The sequence below is a fragment of the Mesocricetus auratus genome, unplaced genomic scaffold (genome assembly GCF_017639785.1).
Source record: "Mesocricetus auratus isolate SY011 unplaced genomic scaffold, BCM_Maur_2.0 Super-Scaffold_15014, whole genome shotgun sequence".
Lineage (NCBI taxonomy): Eukaryota > Metazoa > Chordata > Mammalia > Rodentia > Cricetidae > Mesocricetus > Mesocricetus auratus.
In genome coordinates, this window is record NW_024429186.1 from 15,155,554 (window position 1) to 15,172,804 (window position 17,251).

Below are 17,251 nucleotides of genomic sequence, written 5' to 3' on the forward strand. Positions count from 1 at the left end.
TTTGGTGGTCAATTCCTGAGGGAAAACTCATAGGATGGGGAAGACTCAAACCCTGATATCTGTGTCCTAGACTCCCTTAGGAGATGACTCTGACATCTCCCACAACTTCTGGACATGGCTCACAGGCAGAATGAGATGTACTCAGCACCAGGCTCCTTAGATACCTGACTTAAAGCCAGGAAGAATGGAGGGATGCAGCTGAGGCATGCCAGGGCTCATAGAGTACATGAGGTGGCCACCTCAGAGCCTTGAATGACTGTTGGACCCATTGCAATTGGGACATGGCTGCTTTCAATGCATGGGTCCCTTCTTATCACTCCATAGTCTTCATGCACTGATACCTTAGTGCGCACTGGGTAGGGCATTCTGTGTGTGACCCTCCAGGCTATAATTCTCAGCAACCACATGCCCACCTGCTCAATGTGTGCTCTTATGACCTCAAGATTCATGTAAGCCCCATTTGTATAGCTTTTCACTCTGTGCATGGTTCCAGCAATGCTTCTGGTCTCTAATATTCTCCATAGCCACCCAACCCCAACCTAAATTCACTGTGGTTCCCTCTTGTCTTCTACCCAGGCACTAAATCAGCTGATCCTTGAGCTGAATTACCCTTTCTCCTCTCAGATATGGTCTGATGTTCTCTGAAACTGCCATAGTACAATCCCAGATCTGCCTAGAACAGTTCAGTCTTATAGACACCCAGAGTTAGGAGTGTCCCAAGTCAGCAACAGTGGTTCACCCATCCAGAGTTCCCTGCGGTTCTCAGTTATTCGAGCATCCTCACAGGGCCAGGCTCTTTGTTATCCAATGCCTTTTTCCTAAGCCTATAGTGACCACAGTCTCAGCTTCCTCTGACCTCAGCACAGAGGTCACATGATACTTAGACCCATGTGGGTGTTCTCTTTGAAGCATCCCAAGCCTTGTTTTATGATCCACCTGCCACCACCATGGTGAAGCCTTGGGTACAGAACCCAGGCTTGATGTAGAGTGTTCCTCTGGCATCAGGACACTTGAAGAACATCGTGCCAGTCATAATATCTAGCCACAAATCATGGGAAAATGACTAAGCATTTTAGTGCTCAGTTTCCTCATCCAAAAGGGAATGAAGATACCATAAGGTGAGAGGTCCATCACACAAGTCACAGATTGTGAGTGACAATCTCTACTACCCTGTTGTTACTAGAGGCCATGCCCCTGCCAGTGGAAGCTGAGTGAAACTGCCTGATCACTTTTCATGCAGTTATGTTTATTGATCTTTTGCTTCAAGCCCTCCAGTTTGGGTAAGGAAAGAAGAGGAGTCTTTCTGTTCTGTGAGTGTGGTCATTAGGAAACTAGAGAAAGGCTCCTCTACCCTAAGTAGGTATAGAAGGGAGAAGGGAGCTGATCTGAAGGACAGGCTCCATGCAGCTGCAGGAGTGAGGGCTCCAACACTGTGCCAGATGTGGGAAGTGTGAGGATCCCCTGAAGGGACAGTGAATGGAAGAGGAAAGGTGTGAGGCAGGAACTGGACACCAACTGGTCCCCAGATGCTGGAAATAGACTCATGGTAGCGGGTTCCCTTCTGTGTCCTGGGGCTGAGGGACACATGGTTCACCTATAAGTTTGCATGATTCCATGAAGGCTGTGGAAGCTGAATGTAGACATAACAAGAGCCTAGACAGGGGTGAGCCTACCTTCCAGGGCCCAGGCTTTTGTGTAGAGGCAGATAAAATAGTGGCGGGAAGGAGTGGCCACAAGGATAGATTTCAGCTTCAGGAATATGAGCTAGTGCTGCCAAGAGGACTGGGAGCCTGACACTGACTGTCCCCAGGACTCTGTGCATGTGGCAGTCATACAGTTAGTTACTGTCATTGTCCAATCCAGGCATGCCACAGCCAATCAGAGCATGGAAGCAAAAATGCAGATAGATACTCTCATACAGGATTAATCCCTGGCTCCTGGGAAGAAGCCTCAGCACTTGGGATGTTCTAGTTTTGCTTGGGATTTGTGACTTTGGCCATAAAGAGTGGAGTCTGAGTGTTTGTGTTATAGATAATCATCAGGAACGGCTTGTTGAAACGCAGTCTCAGAGGGTTCATAATTAGAGCTGATCCCATCATCCTGAGGCCTGTGGCAGCCGCTGCCTCTGTGCCCGTCTCACCCACGTCCAGCACAGCCTTGTGGACGACCTGAGGAGAAAGACATCACTCACTGGAGACCAGGAGGGAGGAGAGCAGATTCTGCTGGTGAAGGTGTTTGTTCCTTGCACGAGCTCTCACCCTGGGGTTTCCAAGTCTCTGCTCAGGGTGTGAGATGAGGCATGCCCGGAGTCTGCTCAGTCTTGAGGATCTGTGTTGCCCTCAAACCCACTGCACACTGGGGGATGGGTATAAACAACTCCAGTCCTTACTCCACATCAGCTTCTCAGGAGACCCCGAGGGAACAGCCAGGGTGCTGACAGCCAGTGCAGGCTTCAGCATCCCTCCTGCTGCAGCCTCCTGGGGACACGCGACAGCAATGCACAGGACATGGCTTCTCATTCCCACACTGCCATGCCCTGCTGTACAGACCTGAGCCCAGGGCTCTGAGTGGGCACTGGACAGAACTCTAGGCATGGCCAGGCTGTGCATCTGGGAATGTAGTGTGTGGTCATAAGACATCCTCTCTCTATTCTTAAGCTTTCATTTCCACTGTCATTCATCCCTTGTGATTTCCTTTACTGGTATTGTTCTGTGTGCCTGTCAAGAAGCACTGGGCCATGTGTGCAGTGAAGAAGCTGAGTCTGGAAGTGTTTTCTCCTGCAGTGCATTGTGGGTGACATCCTCACTACAGCACAGGTTGGTGCTCACGATAGTTAAAGACCAACTACAGGCTCTTTCCCACTCAGGCTCCAGGGTGAGGATGTATTCAGGGGGTAGAGGAGGGCGTGGCTGCATGGTACCCAGCAGGACTATTTAGATTGCAATCCAGAATCTCAGAAATGCAGGCTTTCTCACCCATTTGCCATCCTCCTTACCATCTGGCCTTCACCTTCCACATTCAGGCACCAATGACAACCACCCAATGTGTCTTGTGTAAGGATTCAGGCACTATGCTGGCCTGACCCCATCACCTGGCAGAATACACTCAGGCAGTACCCTGGTCAGCACAGGTGCAAAGGACCCCTTTAAAAGAAAGACCCTCACCCAATTACGCTCTCTTTCCTACTCCACTCTGTCCTCTCTTCTCTTTTTCAGTCTCTCTGCTCTCTCTCTCCATTCTCTCTTTCCCTCTCTCTCTCCATTCTCTCTTTCCCTCTCTCTCTCCATTGTCTCCTTCCCTCTCTATTTTCTCTATTCCCCTGGGGCAGACAGGAATTTTCCTGTCTTACTCTTCTCTTTTGTCCTCTCTGTGTCTTGTGTCTCTTTACCTCTTTTCTCCTCCTTCCCTTTCTAATAAAACTTCTCACTTAAGCTGTCTTTGCCTGGCGTGTTTGTCCTCCAGCTCCTTCTCCCTTGCCTGCCATGGAATCTGTCACAGTACCCAACATGGCTTTTCCTAACATCTCAGCTTACCTTAGAGACTCTCAGGTCCTTGTCCCCTGTGATCCCAGACAGGTCAGCCTGTGAGGAGAAGACTTCCTTGATGCCCAACTGTGAAAGGATGCCCTCCATGCTGTAGTCAGTGGAGATGGAGAACTTGGGCACATAGAGCTCATGGATCATCCTGAGAATGAAAAAGAGAAATGAAGGAGTCCCTGGACTGTGTTCCCCTCAAATCACAGTGTATTTGGGCGCCTCTCCATAGAGCGCTCTCAGCAGACAGGAGCCCTCTATCAGTCTGTGCCTACATCGCATGACTTTCCTCTCCCTAATGCATTAATTATCCATCAGTGCCTGAGCGTGTTTAGAGGGGCAGACAATGAGTCTTGGTGCCAGCTGTTCCTCTGAGATGCACAAAATGCAGCCTTTCCTCTGTCATGTGGACCCTTGAACCTCATGTAACGATCCTTCTATTTAAAACTGCACACTGCACCACACGCCAGCTTTTCCTTTTCCTTGAAATTCCCTTTCTTCATCTTAACCCCTTCTCACCTTTTCGCAAATCAAATACTGATTAGTTGCCTTTCCATCTCCCTACTCTGTGTTCCTCAATTACAAGTGTAAGAAGTTTTGTGCTTGAGTCTCTGATATGTTCTCAGGGTCTAAATAGGGACTTTGCACACAGTAGGTCTTCAAGTCATCACTGCCCTGTTGGTGAGTGAATGAGTTTGAGGGGATGAGATGGCTTCACAGGGCAGAGCTGATGCTCATGGCTGATATCATCTCAGCCTCGCTCCCCTCTGCCACCTTAAACCCATTCAAGATTCCTTGTAATCACAGCCTCTTAGACACAGAGGACTGCTCAGCTCCTGCTCTAGCTGATGTCATCTTGTGAACAACAAAAATGAGAGTAAAGTCAGTTAGAGCCCAAACTACTGAGTCAGCAGAGGGAAATTCACCTCCACATCGCCTGCCCCTTCTGACTGTCTCATCCTTACACTAAGTGCTACTGAGACTCTGGGTACAGGAACATTGGGTTCCAGGCTGACAGCAGGATGGGGAGCCACCAACACTATTCCTGTGGACACGCACCTGGGTCTCAGAGAGTCCTTCCATCTCCTCAGGGTCTCTGGCTGTAAGCTGGATTCCAGCTGCTGCATCCTGCCCTTGTCAGGGAGGATGAACATGGCACTGACATTGCCTCTGTACCTCATCTCCACCACATAGGAGGACAGCTCCTCATCCCGGAAGTAGGGTGTGGTCAGGTCCTTATGCTTCATCATGGGCACCTTCACAGACCTCTTGTTGTCCAAGTAGAAGTCAGACTCATATGTGAAATCAGGGTCAAAGGGCGCCTTCCATTTTCCTAAATGTGGAGCAGGTCATCAGATGGTGACAACACCTGAGAGACTCACCTCCACCCCATTTCTGCCCTGCTTCTAAGTCTTGATAGTAATCAATCTGTCTTCAACAACACAGTTTCCCTTACTGTTACATGATATAGATTAGAAAAAACCTTGGCAGATGTAGAACTATGATTGAGAAGTGATCCAAAGACTTCATTTGGAAATGGGAAACTCAAAATCAAAGCATCCCTACATGAGATATCTGAAAAACAGCCAGGGACTTGTGGGTGGGTGTGTAACAGAGAGACGAGAGTGACAGTGCTGAACTGGAGTCTGGGGAGAGATGGCATCCATTCTTCCTCATGTCTAGAAGGCATGTCTTGTGGGACGAGTTTTAGGAGAAACAGGATCTGTAGATGGTGCCCCTTACTGTGAACCACCTAATGGAAGGTAGAAACTAGAGCGATGAATGGGTTTAGAGAGATCTTCATCTTCCCAGAGTTGGATTACCAGTGCCCATAGTTGTTTGGCCAAGACATAGGTAATGAGACCTGTTCTCCCACATGGACTATGTTCACCTTGATGAATCAGAGACATCTTACTGAGACTAGTCCCATGTCCCAAGTGCATGTGACCATCTGCAGCACACGCTGGAGGATTTGGTACTTTGACAGTTTCTTGGGCTCAGGATCCAGCAACATAAACATACATCCCCACCTCACAGCCAAGCATCCTTGAGCTTGGATCCTGGGCCAGCAGAGAGAGACACACCCTGCAGTCTAATCCTCCAGCCATCACTCTGCTTCCCCTCCATTCAGATCACAGCTTCTCTGGGGCCATCCTGGATTCCTGTCCTCTGTCCTCCTGTCCTACTCTGTCCATGGACAATTGTGTTTTGTCTGTAGTATCAGAGCCTGCCCTCCTTTGCTCTGGACTATCCAGAGTCCAGACTCCCAAATCCACCCCAGATATAGTCACATCAAGATTTTTATCAGGCATCATTTTGTGAGCTATTGCCTTCCTCCTTGGTCTTTCAGGAAGGGATTTGTAGGTGTGAGCACTGGATGTCTCCCCACTAACCTTACCCACAGCAATTCTAGCCTAGTTTCCCAACTCTCCTGCCTCCAACCTCAGACCCCCTGTCCTTGGATTGTTAGTCGAACACTGTGACCCTGCAGGCTGCCTGGGCTACTAATTAAAAAACTAAAAGTCCATGACATATCCAGACACTAAACACAGAACACTCCCACTAATGGCTTCTCCTCAGGCCTTGCTTTTCCATGTCCTGGTCCGGCATTGCAGAAAAGGCTCATGGGAGAGGTCATGCAGAAAAGCTGCCAACAGGGCACTTCAAGCTGCTTCCCTCTTACCAATGGGGTAGCTAGGCTCCTTAGGCCAAGAAGTCTCTAGATCACCTGTATCCTCCTAAAGACGGAGTTTCTCTAGAAGACAATTCTGTAGGAGCATATTAGAAATAATGTAGTGGCCTGAAGTAGGGACTTCTTCTGTGGCACTTTAAATGCAATTGCCCCCCCATAAGTTCACAGGGAGTGGAATTATCAGGAGATGTGCCTTTGTTGGATTGGGGGTGGTTCATGGAGGATGTGTGTTACTGTGGATACAGGTTTTGAGGTCTCATAAATGCTGAAGATACTGGCCTGGGTCTCAGACAATTTCCTGTTGCCCACAAGATGTTTAACTCTCCGATACATCTCCAGTACCATGTCTGCCTGCATATTGCCATGTCCCACTATGATGATAATGTACAGAAACCCCGAAGTGTAAGTGCTCCAGCCCAATTTAAATGTTTTCCTTCATTAGAGTTGCCATGGCCATGTGTTTATTCACAACAACAAAACACTGACTAAGACACTGTTTCTGTAGGGAGAAACCATGTGTTATGCACACTCAGGTAAGCCTGGACACCTGAGCTATGCATTTATTAGTCAGTAAAATTAAGTCACACCCAGTTTCAGCCCTCTTAAACTGAGATATCAGGGGTACTGTGGAGTAAGTACCAGGAACAGCAACTATATCTAGAAGATCCAAAGGGATGAGTAGGGCTTGCTAGCAATAAGAAGTTAAACACCAGCTGGGCATTGGTGGCACACGCCTTTAATTCCAGCACTTGGGAGGCAGAGGCAGGGGGATCTCTGTGAGTTCAGGCCATCCTGGTCTACAGAGAAATTTCCAGCGTGGCCTCCAAAAACAATACGGAGAAACCCTGTCTCAAAAAAAAACAAAACAAAAACAAACAAAAAAGAAGTTAAACACCCCTGTCTCCAAGGCCATGAGCACCTCCTTTTAAGGCGTCATTGTAAAGACACAAGGTACCCACCCAACATCTTCTCCTTCCATGCCCAACCAGTGGCCATCCTCACCTTTAAAGTAGATGTAATTCACCAGCACCATTGACGTCTGATCATCCAGGTCGGACATCAGTTCCTTGATCTTCCCATGGGTCTTTTTGCTCACATAGTCATTGATGAGCTTTTTGGCCTCATGAGGCTTCTGGAAGTCAGTCGAGGAGGCTTCAGCCTGGTACAGGGCCCTTGCCTTCTTCTTGAACTCTGCCAGGATCTGCAGGCGTTTTTCAACAAACATGGCGCTGCTTGTGCTGACCTGCACCTGGTCCCCTGGCTGGCTGAGCATGCGGAGGAGGTGTCCAAAGCCCCTGTGGATATCTGCCTCAGGAGTCTCTGTGAGATTGAACTTGAGACCTTCCAGAATCTCTTCCAGGGTGTTGCTGCTTGCTCCCAGGGACAGGAAGGCCAGGGCAAATGAGATGCTGAATGGGGAGAAAATGACGTTCTTATCTGGATTCTTCAAAGCCAGCTGCTTGTAGAGGCTGAAGGCAAAGTCGGTGTTGATGGAGGCCAGGGTTAAGCTGTCCACTTTTGTCTCATTGTTTTGTTCTTCCTGGACTGTGGTTTCCTTTCCCAATGTTCCATCTTGTTGGCAGAGGACAGCAGGGCAGAATGCAGCCACCAAAAGAATAAAAGCTACCCGGAGGGCCATCTTCTCTGCTCTCTAGGTTGACAAGAAAGATCTGTTAAGTCTCTGGGAGGGCCAGGTGGTGCCCTGACCATATTGTATTCCTACACCCTGGCCTGCACTGTGTCCTTGCTCTGCTGCTCATCTCTGCCTCTGTGACCATCCATAGGAGGTGCTCTGGCCCATCAAATGGCAGTGCCAGATCTCATGCACCCAGTTATCACCGGAGGAAATCATGCTCTGGTAGCCAATTTTCCTAATAGAGAATCAGGAACCATAGAAATGAAGGGATATGTCAGTTCACAATGTAAGGAAGAGAAGGACCCAGGGATGGGCACAAGCCTTGTGTAATCTTAACTTCTTTCCTGTTCTGGCTTAGCACAAGGACTCATTAGAAATCAGGGAATTCTCTTAATTTGCCCTTGTGCCCCACCCACCGTCACCAGCTTGTAGTCAGGACTCAGTGAAGGATCTTTGAATTAGATCAGTAGCAAATGTCCCACCCCCAACTCCAGATGACATGTCCATGGCTTCTCCCTGCCCTTGTCTGTATCTGGTTCATGTTTCTAGACATGGGATGGCCTGATTTAAAGAAAGCACTGCACACATCTGTCGTAGTCCCAAAGCCATGATACCCCTGAGAAAAGGCATTAGAAGGGCACATTGAGGGTAGTTCTTTAAGCCCTCCAGGATTCACATGGTGGTTTGTATCTCAGGCTTAGAAGGATTCCTGACAGGAAGAAAAATTAATGGTGTGCCAGTCTCTGATGCCTAGGCCATATTCATCTAGACTGTCAGCATGGCTGTGTGGTGGTGGCTGACAAATGTGTGGATCCCTCTGGGCAGCCTGTTGAGCGGTGCAGGTTATGTTATTAGTGAAGGTGTTTGGCTTATCATGGGCATCGTGGGTGTTTTTAGCGAATTTACAGAGGGTCATCTCCACCGTACACTCCTGGAATGGGGGGGGACATGCATCCTAAAAGACCACATGTGAAAGCTTGCTTTTGTGGTAAACACGGGTGCCCAGCTTTAGCCTCTGTCCACTCTATAGGTGAGTTCAGAAGAGAATGTAGATGGTACAGGAAAGGGATGGCGGGGAAGGTGGATAGGAGGAGACAGGACAAGGCGGGGGAAAGGATGCAGGAGTGAGAAAGTGGAAGGAAGAGGGGACAGGAGGATATGAGCAGGGAGAGAGGGGGATCACATGAGGGAATGAAGGGGGCAGATAGAGGGTAGAGAAGACCAGAAGGGTATAGGAGGGGAGCGGAGGGGACAGGGGAGCAGAGGTGTTGGAGCAGAGCCACAAGTCCTCAGGTCTGTGGCTTGCCTGCAGAGGGATCAGAGATTTTAGCCTCTTTTACCCTGTGTTTAATACCAAACAGATACATCCATTTCCTTGTTAAAACCTTCAATTATATTATACTTCAAAATTATTTCCACAGAAAACAAGCTAGTCTGTTTGTGCAGGAGACCTGGCTCAGTGGCTGAGCGATTGCCTTCTTTCCCTCCATAGGAGAGGGCAGCACCTCTACTCTTAGCCATAGTATCTGCTGGGGAATTGGGTATCCTGACACCAAGTTATTTTCTTTCTGCTGTAAGAACAGAAGGGCTGCCACCTCCCCCAAAGGGACTCTGTAACCGTCCTGTCTCCTCCTAGCTATGACGGCAGCACCCAGGCTAGACAAGGTCTCAATACGTCCTCCCTGTGAAGCGTAGGAAGAAGCAGGCTCCGCTCACTCTCCAGGAGCATAGCCATGGCATCCACATCTCCCATAGACTTGAAGACCCAGACTGGAGACAAGATTCATATGTACCCTAGAAATGTCCCCTGACTCCCAATCTAGTGCCCCAGAAACATTTCCTCTCCATCCCCTAAATCAAGACACTACGTCATCATCATTTCCACACTCCTGCAAAGGCTTCTCCTCTGTCCCTGGAGAGAAGGAACCCTGGGCATTACCTGCAGAGCTGTTGCCGCTGCCAGTGTCTGCGTTAGGTGAGTCCTGATGTTCGCAGCTGCTGCCCTCCTGGGTTCCTGGTCTCCCATTGCACACTGATGTCTATTTATCCCACCAGGGACTCCTCCCACCTCTTAGGAAATGCTGACAAGGTGTGCTCTGTGCTTAGACTGTAAGTAGGCAGACAGGATGATTTCTGGTAAGATGAATTTAGAAACTCTAGCTAGCGGAAACACCTGTCTCTGTGTTCCAATCAATAAGGCAGATGCAGCTGGATTTTGAGGTTATGGCTTTTCTGTTTCTCTGATGGTTCAAAGATCAACATGGAACCGGGGAATAGTCAGAGTAAAAAGATAAATCCCACCTGCTCCTGTGTAACTGTCCTGTCTGGCAGCAATGGGCATATTCACAATTGAGACTTGCTGTCCCCTCTTTGATTATCAGACTTCTGAAGGGAAGCTGCCTTGTCCACTGGTGAAGGAAAATCCCTGAAAGCAATCCGTCTGCAGAGCCTGGCTGGCTGATCTGACTGCAGTCCTGTAGAGAGATGGGGACATTGCAGGACAGAGGCTACTTCCCTTCTCCTGGCTGCCTCCCCAGACCAGCCATGTTTGCCTCCCTCTGTGTCAGAACTAGAGGTGTGACAATAGAGTCTATTAACTTATGGACAACTAGCTTTAACCCAATAGCTAAGGATGCCAGCAGATAACATCTGGAGCCTGTAGAGAGGTCCCCCATCCTGATGTACCTGCCTCTCTGAGGTTCCCACCCCTGCATTTTACACTTGCCTTGATTTGTGACTTTCTTTGTCTTGTAAATCTACAAAGTTTTCATGTGTTGATAGATCTCTCCAAAGTGGTGAAAGATGTCCCATATCAACACTCATCAAAAGCTGATTTCAGCTGAGGAGGAGTTCAACCATCATATAGATAGGATGACCCATTCTGTCAATGGTTGACTTCTTTCCCCTGCCACCCCTGTCATTACCTAGTGAATTAATGAAGAAAGTGGCCATGGTGGCAGAGATGGGGGTGTCCATGGACTCATCAAGGCTGATCTGCCTACATCTGATGCTGAGTGCCAGATCTGCCAATAGCAGAGACCAACACTGAGCCCCAGACATGGCACCATTCCTGGTGTGACAAGTCAGCAATCTGGAGGCAGGTTGATTACACTGGGCCACTTCCTCCATGGAAAGGACACTGCTTTGTCCTTACTAGAGAAGATACTTATTCTGGTTATGGATTTGCCTTTCTGTATGTAATGTTTCTACCCAAACCATCATCTGTGGATTTACAGAATGCCTTATCCATAGTCATGGTATTCCACACAGTATGGTTTCTGACCAAGGAGCTCAGTCCACAGCCAGAGAAGTGAAACATTGGGTCCATGACCATGGAATTCACTGGCATCCCCATGTTCCCTACCATCTTGAAGTAGACAGCCTGATACAGTTATGGAATGACCTTTTGGAGACACTCTTACAGTGTCAATATGGCGACAGCAGCCTGAAGGGCTGGGGCAGGGCTCTTCAGAAGGAGTATATTCTTTGAGTCAACATCGAAAATAGTGTATAGCTTCTCCTCTAGCCAGGATATACAGGTCCCAGAGTTGAAGTGTAAACAATAGAATAGTTCCTCTCAGTATCACCTATAGTGATTCACTAGGGAAGTTTTTGCTTCCTGTTCCCGTGATCTTAAGATCTGCTGGACTAGAAGCTTTTGCTCCAGAGTGGGAAGCATTCCTGTCTGGAGACACAACAAATACCCCCACTGAACTGGAAACTCAGACTTCCATCTGGTCTTCTAATGCCCCTAAGCAAATAGGCAATGAAAGGAATAATAGTGTTAGGAGGAATGATTGATGGACCATATTACCAAGGGGAAATTGCATTGCCTCTCCACAGTGGAGGTAAGGAGGATTGTGTCTGGAGTGCAGAAGATCCTTCAGGGCGTCTCTTGGTGTTACCATGTCCTGTGATTAAAGCCAATAGGAAACTATGATAGTATAATCCAGGCACAGGCCTTCAGGAATGAAGGTATGGGTCACTCCTCCAGGAAAAGAGCTGAGATCTGCTTTTAGTAGAGAAAAGTAGTTACAAATATCAGCTAAAGCCAAGTGACCAGTTGCAGAAAAGAAGATTATAGTTGACATGAGTGTTTTTGTCATTTTTAAGAATGTGTTTGTACAGATTTTTGTGTTTTCTTTCTTCAATCTCTTTACCACGTAATGTAACATCAATTAAGAGAGTATCAGTGGCCAACATATTTAAATCTATTCTATAATCAATACTAAGTTTGTGGTTACATAAAGGATAGTTGTATCATGTTAGGCATAATTATGACCTGGTTAAATATGTAATGGGTTTGTAATTGTACATGGTGCAGTTATACCATGTTAGGGATATGATCTGGTGATTGTTTACATTTGGAAATTAAATATAACTTATTATATGATTATGTTTCAAGTTTGCAAGGGATAGACTTGGGATGACTATTTTTGGTTCCCAATTTGATTACTTCTGGAATTAATTAAAATCCAAGCAGCTGGGTCCACCCATGAAGGATTTTTTCTTAAGTAATTTGAAGTGGGAAAATTCACTTTAAATCCAGATGTTTGGGGTGGGAAAATACAGTTTAATCTAGGCTGCAGCTCCTGCTGGCAGCCTATATAAAGGACATGGGAGAAGAAAGCTCTCTCTCTGTGTGTCTACTTCGTCTCATTCTTGCTGACAAGTTCATTCCTTCACTGGGATTAGAGCATAATTCTTCAGGATTCTGCCACACACTGGAACCAGTTGAGACATCCAGTCTCATGGACTGAACAACTACAGGATTCTTAGACCGTCCATCGGTAGACAGTCATTATTGAAGTACCTGGACCACACAGCTTGTAAGCTATTCTAATAAATCCCCTTTCTCTCTAAATAGACTCATTCTATAACTTTTGTTCCTCTAGAGAATCCTAACACGTGAAACCTAAAGGTCCATTCATTTAACACATTTGGTGTTGAATGGGTATTTATGGGCACTAAGTAATGGCCCAAGACAATTTAGTTCTATAAGGTGATGTTGCACTCTGTACAATCATGAGGTTTTCATCAATGAGTCCTGTAGACTCTTCACCACAGTGGTGGCTTTTCTGTGACAGTGTCAGGTATCACTTGTATCTCTTGGATAGAATGTGGGCAGCAAACAGAGAGAGCATTACAGATTTGAGTTATGAAAAGACAGCTGCATTTCCTCCTTCCTTCCTGCTCGGTTTTTGTTCAGTCTTGTTTTTGGAAGTAGGATCTTGCTATATAGTGCAATGCTCTGGTTTGAATGTAGAATGATCCCCAGAGGGTCAGGGGTTTGAATTCTTGCCCACCAGTTGGTGGCACTGTTTTGGACACCCAGCGGCTAACTTTTGACTAAAACTATGAGCTAGAGGGATTTAACTGGCTGAGTTCTGACCAAGATCTCTGGTTCCTGATCCTTTGGATGAGATGCGACAAGCTGATCCACCATAGATCATGGAACCGTTCTTGTCCTGACAAGAGACCAAGAGCCAAAGTAAACCCTTCTACCCTCAAGTTGCTTTCATCAGGCATTGGGAGCTAGCGACAAGTAAAACAGCTAGCATGCCCAGGCTGCGCTCACACTCCTGGTCCGTCCGTCCCCCCCCCGTCTCAGCCTCTCAAGTGCTGGGATTACATGTGTGCACAGGCTCAGGTGTAGCAGTCCTTTCCCTATCTCCCCTCCACGTCCTTTCCTCTCCTCTTTCTCCCTCCTCCTCCTCTTCTCTCCCCCCCCATCCTGTCTTTCACTTTCCCCTTAGAAGTTCTTGGCAGGCCAGCCTGGTGATGTTGGCGGGGGCTCAGCTTAGCCCTGTGAGTAGCCAAGAGAGATTTCCCATCAAAATCCTTGAGAGGACTCGGGGGTTGGGGGGGGGGCTCGCCCTGCAAGCACAAGATCCTGGGTTCAGTTTACAGCACCCAAGGGAAAGAAAAAGAAAACGGGCATGAGAGTTCACTTAGACAGGCAACCTCCAGTGCCTGTCAGGTCTTCAGCCAACAGTGTGACTCGTGAGAGGCCCCGAGGCAGAACCACCCAGCCTGGCTCCTCATGGGTGCCTGACACTGTGGGGTATTCCGTGTTTGTTGTTTCAAGCTGTGCACATGGGGACAATTTGTTCTGCATCAGCAGATGAGTGAGAAGAGACCAGTCTCCCTCTCAGTCCATAGGAGCAAGAGAGGAGTAAGGACAGACACGTCAGAAGGCTACAGGCAGGCTCACACCTCAGCGGTGCCACACTGGACTCTCCTCCCGAGGTAGTAGCTCCCTCTCTGCTCTTCTCTCAGGCCACGTTAGCTACCACGGTTCCTCTGTTCTTCCCACCTAAAACCCTGTTGCATCCTCACCAGCAACTTCTGAGGTGGGCTCCCTTGATGATTGTCTTCTTTGCAAGCTCCCAAGGCCACATGCCAGCTGGTCCTGAGCCAAGCCAGGCCTGAACCAGACCAGCTGCATGGTGTCTGTCCTCTCCACCACACAGCTTTTCTCCCTGATGGCTCCTACCCAGCCTGGCTGTGATGAGACAGAAACCTCAGGGCAGAGGAGCCCACTGCTGAGGTAACCTGACTCCAGCCCAGAGGCTATAGCCCTGCTCTGTGGCAGCCCAAGGTGGGATCACCTGCTGTGTCTGCTGGGATTGGTTGTGAGTCAAGCATGCTCCTTGGAGGACACCACAGGCCTCTGACTTCAGGGGTGAAGGCCTGGCCTGCTGCCATTTCTGTGATAGCCATTACAGCACACTTATTGCCTGGGTCTTGCAGCTCCTGTGTGCCTCAGAGGCCTCTCGTGACTAGAGTTTTGCTCAGAGCTTTTGATAGAGGGGCTTTCTGTGCACCTTTCCTTAGCGACCCTGTGTGCTGGGTACGTGCTAATCAGACGCCCTCACCATCCTCCTCCTGGTTCCCAACCTCCATCTCCAAATATCTGCCCCCCCCAACCTCTGTTAGCCTGTGCCACACCATTCTAAAGCACCTCCATTTTAGCTGAACTGTGACAATTCTAGAACTTCAAATCATTTAGTTTCCAGAACTAGAATAATTTATTTCTATACATTCTGGCTTTCCCTACCCTATCAATGCCCCCCCCAATAATGGCTTTCCAAAAGAGATGTATATCTATCCCCAACAATATTATTTTAACTCACTACTCTTTGGTTGCCCTAGCAATGACAAAAAGAAACCTTTCCAATCTCCTTGCCACTCCACTCCCTGAGAAAACTCTAAGAAGGGGCTGCTGATCTGCTGCATGGGCCTAACCTCTCCTCACAGCCTCATCCACGCTGTGTAGCCCGGCCTATTAAGTAGGGGGAGCACCATATGTACGTCCAAATCTCAAGGGAGAGTTTAGGGCCTTACCATTAACATCCTGATTCCTAGGCTTGAGCCAGTAAGACGTATTTATTTATTGACTGAGGTTTGTGTATATGAAGGCATGGGAGAGTATACATGTGCAGTGTCCGTGGGTGCACGTGTAGGTGTTATGGCTACCACAGGAGGCTAAGAACAAGTGGGTGTCTTGGGGAGCAGCTGCTGTGTGTGCAGAAGCTCCACACAACAGCCCTTCCCCATTGGGTGAGGCTCTGGCAGAGCCTTAGAGAAAAAAGTGTGCTCCTAGAGGGCCAAGGGGAGGTCTCGGTTGATGTGCAGCCTGGGAATGAAGGATAGGAAGAGGTCCAGGGACATTCAGGGTAAGGAGTGAATGGTTTTCACACTATAGCGTCAGTTATGAGAGACATTAGAAAGAAAATTCAAGTCCCGTGTCCAAGGCTCTTGTCTCTGGACAGCCAGGACAGCCGCTTCCTTTCCCAGCGTTTCCCTTCATGTCCCCGCGTGGGTTGCGGCCGGTCTCCGTACTCTCCCTGTCACCTCACCTTGTCTGTCCCCTGCTCACCTCTCCAGCTGCTCATTCTGTCCGGAAGTCCCCTACCTGCCCCAAATTTCCTGCCTACCAAAGTTCCACTCCTTCTTCAGGGCCAGCTCTGTGTCATTGGTTTTTTGTTTTGTTTTGTTTTTTTGCAAACCCTTCAGTTCATATCTCTGAACTGCCATTCTGTGCATCCCAGGACCACATGGCAACTGAGGCCCGTATCTTCCAGTAAGCCTAAGACAACGCTGATGTGTGATATGCAATAGAGGTCCCATGAACTGCTTCTCCTTCCCCTGACACTCGGCCCACGCAGTGTTTGCTTTGTATCTGCTTGTTGAGTAAACTCTCGGAAGCACGGACCTTGGTCTCACACATGACCCTTAGACAGGACTCCTCTCTGACCTCCAACAGATTGGGCAAACAGGGAGAGACACAATTTGGCAAGAATTACCAGACGTTATGCAAGGAGAAGATATGAGGGGGTGGGACGACCCCACGATAGGCCCTGTTTGTGGACTCCGATCATTCAGCATAATCGCTGACAAGATCTCTGGATCCGGTCCCAGCCATGTACACTGCTGCAAGCCAGCACGTATGTGCCGGGCACGAGGGTCCAGGCCTTCACTGTCACTGTGGCAGTGACAGACCTTGCTAGGTAGTGATGAATGAATGTGATTGCAAATGAAGAGTGCCCGGGGCAGACTGGCACAGAGTTCTTAGTACTCCAGGGGCCAGTCAAAACCTAAAGGTTCATTCCTAGAAACCGCAATGGGAGGGAGGTTTACACCTTTCTGAAACTCCAACTCCCAGGAATCTGATGCCCGTTTCTGGCCTCTGAAGGTACCTGTGTACCAGTGCACACCCGTGCACACTCACACACGCACGTTTACTCAGACAAATAAAAACGAAATAAACCTTTTTTTAAAAGGTGTTGACCTTGTGTGATAGATAACCTTGGTTGTCAACTTGACTGCATCTGGAATCAATCAACTGAAACCCAAGCCGCTGGGCTCGGTGAGACTATCAGAAGCAAGAAGCCCCACGGTAACTCTAGGCCATGCCTTCTAGCGGCAGCCCAGATAGAAGGGCATGGCAGAAGGAGACTTGGCTTTCTGCCGGCTTTCCCTCGCTCTCATTGGCAAGTGTGTCTGTCCTGCCTGTAGCTATGACATTCCTTCACCCATGTCACAACCGGCTTCTTCAGGATTCCAATGCAGACTCAGCCACTCTCCAGGACTCCTCCAGGCCTCCAGTGCTAGATTGGAACTGCTGCCTTGTCCTGGACCGCCAGATCCTCAGCCTTTCCAGTGTGAGACAGCCATTATTGGACTACCAGAAGTGCATCCTGTGAATATATAATAAATTACACACACACACACACATGCACACACCCGGGCACACACACACTATCAGCTCTGTTCCTTTGGGGAATCCTGGCTAACACACACCTTGTTATTCCTACCGGCCACCCTTCTTCAATATGATCCAGGGATCGGAGCACTAAGCACAGCCTCATGGGAGCCATGATAGTG

The 17,251-nt window shown here is 48.5% G+C and overlaps 1 protein-coding gene across 1 annotated transcript; it reads right to left on the bottom strand.

Annotated features, from left to right (window-relative positions):
• Nucleotides 1-1,225: 1,225 nt before the first annotated feature.
• On the bottom strand, nucleotides 1,226-9,855 carry LOC101840529 (serine protease inhibitor A3N-like). Its single transcript, NM_001281628.1, has 5 exons — nucleotides 9,801-9,855; nucleotides 7,228-7,876; nucleotides 4,593-4,866; nucleotides 3,534-3,684; nucleotides 1,226-2,168 (listed from the first exon to the last, which is right to left on the bottom strand). The coding sequence occupies exons 2-5, from the start codon at nucleotides 7,862-7,864 to the stop codon at nucleotides 1,968-1,970; spliced, it is 1,263 nt and encodes a 420-aa protein (NP_001268557.1). The 5' UTR covers nucleotides 7,865-7,876; nucleotides 9,801-9,855; the 3' UTR covers nucleotides 1,226-1,967.
• Between the last annotated feature and the right edge of the window lie 7,396 nt (nucleotides 9,856-17,251).